At 43.5% G+C, this 6,175-nt stretch overlaps 1 protein-coding gene across 1 annotated transcript in view; it reads right to left on the minus strand.

The window, feature by feature from the left end:
• Positions 1 to 3,384, minus strand: part of LOC104150251 (sorting nexin-2) — a 34,271-nt gene extending 30,887 nt beyond the window's left edge. The window contains exon 1 of the mRNA XM_068926093.1: positions 3,222 to 3,384. Within this exon, the coding sequence (XP_068782194.1) occupies positions 3,222 to 3,329 (108 nt within the window). The 5' untranslated portion in view covers positions 3,330 to 3,384. The remainder of the gene's footprint in view (positions 1 to 3,221) is intronic.
• Positions 3,385 to 6,175: the final 2,791 nt, after the last annotated feature.

Genomic DNA, 6,175 nt, shown 5'->3' on the forward strand with positions numbered 1-6,175 from the left:
CAATCTGTTGACAAAAACCTTGTATTATGAGAAGACTCATCTCCTGTTCCATAGATAACTTCTTGTTCCCTCCATCTTGGATTTTTTTTTAAAAAACACCTGAAAACTTAGCAATTACATAAGTCCATGGAAGATTAATAATATTATATGCTACTTACAGCTCAGGAAGTCCTTGAACTACAAAACGCCGGTAGCTGGGAGAACAACCCCTGTGAGTACTAGTTCATACATATAATCATCAGTAAAAGCCTTCACATGGCATCTACTGTTGACTGCTGTTGTGAACAAGATCTGGGCCTAGAGAGATTATTTGTCTGACCAAGCCTGGCTGTTCTTACCTATGAAAGCAAGCGCGGCAATTGGCAAAGATCACTCTGGGACCACAAATTTAAGGGAGGTATTCTACAAGACATTACAATACAACTGACACAATGAAAACCTGAGAAGCATTCTACTACTTTTAGGCGCTGCAGGTATTTGAAGAAGAAATCAGCACCCTGCTAGCTCAGAGGAGCTACTCCACATGCCGAGTTTTCAAAGACTATATTCTCAGAAGGGGAAGGTCCAGTTGTCCCCATCCCTGGGAACTTTACATTCTCAGAACTCCTTCCCACTGCATCTCAGAAATTCCAGATGTTACAGGGAAGAGCACCAAATTTTAACATTTCATATTCTAGAATTAATTCAAGACATTAGCTTTTAGTATGTGCACAAAGAAAGCTAAAGCTCCAGCTTCTTTCTCTTCACATGCAGAGAATTCAGCTTGAAATAAGTAACAGTCTTGTCATATTTAAAGACGAGCATCTGAAGTGAGCGAGCCTTCCTTATACATCATATTTAAATATTTCATTTATTTTCATTGTTCACAATATCCATGAAATTTATGTTTTGTTGGAACAAACTTAGAGGGAATGGTATTTGTTTTATAAAGGGAGACCTTGTTAACATTGAAGCTATTTGGAAGAACTATTAGCAGTCTTATAGCTTTTCCAGTGCTTTGCCAGGTAAGAAAGGAACAGCATGTCTTTTGCAAAGTGCAAAGAAAATGAAAGCAAGGAAAAAAAAAAGGGAGATGAGGAAACAAGAGCAGAATTTAATCACACAAAAAGCAAAGGAACAGCTCCAAGTCCAAAGCAGTCAGGAACCCTTTCAAAAGTACCATAAGCTTCACAAAAGTTGGCTTTGGACCTCACCGTCTTCTGCCATGCCCTCCTCTCGTCAGCTAACATACGTACTCAACTATAAGGAACACAGTCTACTCTGTTTTTATTTTAATAGAGCTTCAACTGCTATTTCGAAACAGGTACTTCATGAATATTTACAGGACTACAAGAACACTTAAATACAGAATTAGGCCCACACCATGACACTCATTCTTCTCTGGACTAAGGTGCCCAGTGAACTTAAGTACAGTACACTTAAGTTAAACAATCTAGCTTCAAGCTACAGAGAAGTTCAAACTTGATTCTCGTGATCTCTTCCTTCCAAATTTCCTAGAAATTCAAAAGAGCAAGGCTCTTTCCTAATCCATTGATTAGAAGTCAGGAAAAAGCTTTATTGACAAAAGTTCTTCAGAGCTTCTCTTTAAACACAGTGGTTTTCCCTTTCTACTTTCTTCCAATTGTACCAACTACAAAAACAAAGCAGAACAGCACTGTCAACCAAACCACTTAATACACAGAAAGTGCATTTCTTTGCCCGTTTCTCCCGTTACAAAGTTGTCAGTAACTATTTTTAAAACATTAAGAGGAGGCTTTTTCATTGTTAGATTGCGGTTTAGGCAATAATCCTATCGTATGCTTTGATGTTTTAATTCTAAACCACATCAGGAAAGAAATTACTTAAGAAAAATTGCAGTAAAGCATAAGATTACAAAACAAGACTCCAATGATACACGCTATACCACACATAGCTGTACAAAGGTTTATTAAAGCAGTTGTCAACTGCAGGTTCATAAATCATATCATTTGTCATTCCATCACTGCATTTTTCCACAGATTTTTTTTCTAGCACTGAACAGAGTATGTATCTATAAAAAGAAGAAAAAATGTTTTAAGTGATTGCAGAGAAGGCAAGTGCCTTTAAAATACATTTAAGAGTCTCTTTATTTACTGACCTTTTTTTTTGTTAAGGACAGGCAACAATCAGAGCAAAACAAAGAAACAGTCTGATCCTATTACTGTAAAGGTCAGGGACAGGAAACTCTTCAGGAAAAGAAGAACAGGAACAATTTTCTTTTTAAATGGATCACTGTGTACAAGGAGAACGAAGTTTTTCCAAAAGGGACTGCCATAGGTGAAACATGGCCACAACTTAGAAAGAAAAGCTCCCAGTTAAACGAACGCAAATATTTTCATAACTAGGAAGTACTTACACGTTCAGTCGTGGGTTCTTTTTTATTAGACACCTGACACAGAAAGGTTTCTAGATTTATTCAGTACAAGCTTTCAGATCTTTCAGAGTGATTTCTCCAAACAACTGCAGGTTTCACAGCTTCTTGCATGAATGCCTCTCTTTAGCTACCCATAATTACCACTTGTTTATGGAGAGAGTGATGCTACAGTTCCCCCAACAAAAAAACTACTCTGGGAAGGGAAAGTCCTAGCAGCTGTTCAACAGCAATATGCTGCTACATGACTACAACTGAGCACTGCACTAACTGTGGCAGAAAAAGATTTGGGGAGAAACAAGTTGTTAGAAGTTTTGGCAAACTGAAAGGGGATGAAGCCTTAGACCAAACAAAGAAAATGAGTTATTACTCCACGACACGTCTAAGGGCAGATGGCCTAGTGAAGCTGGTGTCTTGCAGAGAGGGAAGGTGCAAGTATTTTTCACCCTAGCCGTGCAGAGGACGGGATGACAGGGAAGAGCGGCTACCCGGCGAGACTTTTCCGGGTTTCTGCGGCAGGAGAAGGGCTGCGGGGGAAGGACCCGGCCCTGGCGGGACCGAGCGGCCCGGGGGGGGGGGGGAGAAGGAGGCGGGGGGGGGCAGGCGGCTCGCCCCGGCCGGAGCAGCGGGCCCAGGAGCCGCCGCCCACAGACGAGGCCCCGGGGCGGCGGGGCGCGGGAGGCCGGGCCGGGGGCCCCTACGGGAAGGACGGCGCGGGGCTCGGCGGCGAGGGCAGCCGCGGCGGGGGCCGGGGCAACGGCCGGGGCCCTGGCGGCGACAGGGTAAGGCAGGGTAGGGCGGAGCGGGGGCGGCCGGCGGGCCGGGCTCTCACCTCGAGGGTGGACACGGTACTGGTGAAGAGGTCCTCGCCATCCTCCGGCTCCTCCAGCTCGGCGTGCCGCGCCTCCCCCAGCGGCAGGGGCTCCCGCTCGGCCGCCATCTTCCCTCCGGCCCGGGCCGCCAGCGCCGCCCCCACCGCGCTCACGTGACGCCCCGGCCCCGCCCAGCACGTGACTGTGACTGGAGGGGCCGGGCACCGGCTCGGGGGGAGGCGCGAGGGGGGGGCGGGGGGGAGCCTGCGCGCGCGCGTGCCGCCGCCGCCACCGCCCCGCCCCCCTCCCGCCGACCGTTGGCGGGGGGGGGAAGGCAACGGGGATAAAACGGTTGGAAACGGTCGGTCGGTTTAATTTAAGGCCGGCAAAGTCCGCGTGCTGGCCCATCGCGAAGTCTGTGTCCCCAAAGGCTTGCCTTTCAGCAGTCCCTTGGCCGGTGTAAGGCTCGTTTTTCTGAGCAGCCTCATTTCTTTGAGCAGCCCAGCCCCGGCGCAGGTAGCCGGCCACCCCCTCCTCAGCCTGTCCTTCCCTGTTCCTCATCTAAATCATCGCCGGGCGTTTGGCGTCCTCTTCCTTGGGCCAGCAGTCGGTGAGGCGATTGCAAGGTCGACACACCACGACAGCCCTCTGAGGTCTATCTTGTATTTCAGATTTATTTTCTATCAGTCTTTGAATGAAGAACTTTTTTTTTCTATGAGCAGGCTCCATCCGTTCACGCTGGTTAAGATCAGATCTTTCTTAGGCACCGTGGAAAAGAAGTGTTATGTCCTGTTCTTGCAGAGCAGTCATTTAATCAGGAGCGGTAATAGTCACAATCACTGAAGTAGTATTTCTCACGTAAATGAAATATTTGCAGGCCCTCTCCCTAAGCTGCTATTTCTAAATTGCTTCTCTTCTCCTTGTGAACTAGTTCTCAAATTCTTAAATTCTTCCAAAAATTTAAGATATAATACTCATCTGAAAAAGATGAAGTCCAACATCAGTATTGTCTAGCTAGTGAGCATGAGCTAATACACCTATACCTAATCTGAACTGTTATTGTTGTTCCTGCTATACTGAAGGAAAGTTTTAAAAAGTATCTTTCGAGTTTCAGTTTGGTCAAAGTGCAGCTTTCATTCACTCAGCATGTTAGTGCTTTGCGAAGACTTTGTTAATATTTGCTGTACTGAAGTTAATTTCTAAACAGTGTCCCATGGAGGACAGGAAGAATGAGTCGTCTTCCACAGACTGTAAACTCTTTTGGGGCAAGAGCTGTGTCTCTCCAGTGTTCGCATAGTGCCTAATAAAGACTAAAAGGAAAGGATCCAGTCATACCTATTATTTTCTTTCAGCCTCTTCCCAATCACAGAATGAGAAAGTCATGAAGATATACACAGAAATCCATGTTATCTTGCAAATGTGGAAATGCCTTCCGTAGTTTCATCTGTACCGCTGAGGCTTGAAATGTAAGAAATTGTTAGGGAGAGCTCTCTCTCCCCTAAGCGACGCTGACGGCTGAATGAGAGACAATGTCCTTCACTCCTCCTGCTGCCCTCCAGGAACAGATCTGGCCCCAGAGCTTAGCAGAATGGCTTTGAGCGAGGTCTTACAAATCTGCCACTTAAGACAGCTAAATTAATGCTGAAGTTTGGGAACTCTGAATTACCAATTGCAAATCACAAAGAAGTTACCTAATAAAGGAGATTTATGATGCTGAAAGTTCCAACAAAAGGGACAATGTATCTTCTTAGGCTAATAGATGTAGATGGATGAGAAACAGGGAAGCTTTGAGATATTTCCTCAGGTCTGAAAAAACTGTCCATTACTGTAATAAAAGATGTATCTTGAGACTTACGTTGTTACGATAACACTGCTACTGGAAGATCTAATACCTCGCTTGTCATTTATCAAGTTTGACAGCATTTTTTGGTGTCATGGGAATGGGACAATCTTCCAGCATGCCCATGTTTCCTTTTTCTTCACAAGCTAGGAATAGTAGTGAAGCTTAGGTTGTTCAGAGTAGATATGACATGAATTAAACTCTATTCACATTTTTCTTCTATTCCTAAACAGCCCATTGCTCTTCATATGTCTCTAAATAATTTTCAGAGCTCTTATAATTCAAAAAGAAGAAAAAGAAACTGAAAAAAAAAACCCTACTCCAAATAGGCAAACATTTTTCATGTAGAAGCGTAGTTCTCCAGCCTCTACTTTTTTTGTTGGTGGCGTTCTTACTGCCCTTCTCACTTTTTGTGGTATTCTTGTTTTGCTCTTCTGTTTCTGGAAGCTTCTCAAATAACTGGTACATGCACATTTTATCTAAAAATTATGGTTCAACCACTTCGGGAATAACTCTGTACTCTCTGACATATTTCCCCATAATTTTATTTGCTGTGCTCAGGAAGATCATATAATAGATATTATATTTTTAAATGCCTAGTAAGTGTACTCATCTAGCAGAGTACTTAGACGTTTAATGGTTTTCATCTGACTATAACAAACTAATATGAGGCTGACTAGTTTTCTGGTTTCATCAAAACTCACACCCATATCTTTAATGTTCATATGGCTAGACTATTAATCAGCTCTCTGAAATGCCCTGAAGTAGTCATCTGTCATGCCAATTGCGTATGCTACAGAAGCAGAATGAAGTGAAAAGCAGACAAGATTTCAATTGCAGTATTATTTTGTCAAAAGCATGTAAGGAGTTTAACTTCTCTGATTTCAAAGCAGAATTGTATTTATAGTTTATTTTTTACTTTACTTTTACTTACTCTACTTACTTTTTCTAACGCTTTTGAGATCTGTGACCATATCTAGGTGCCACAGAAATCCATTGCAGACGTTTTTATGACAAAGAGGATAAGGAATTAGTACAAAGGTAACTACAGGACCTGGATTTTTAGCAAACTGGGAGTCAGTCCAGAATAGTGTGGATTAGTAAAATCTGGATGGAAAAATAAACCAAAATAGA

This window comes from Struthio camelus, chromosome W (genome assembly GCF_040807025.1).
Source record: "Struthio camelus isolate bStrCam1 chromosome W, bStrCam1.hap1, whole genome shotgun sequence".
Classification (NCBI taxonomy): Eukaryota; Metazoa; Chordata; class Aves; order Struthioniformes; family Struthionidae; genus Struthio; species Struthio camelus.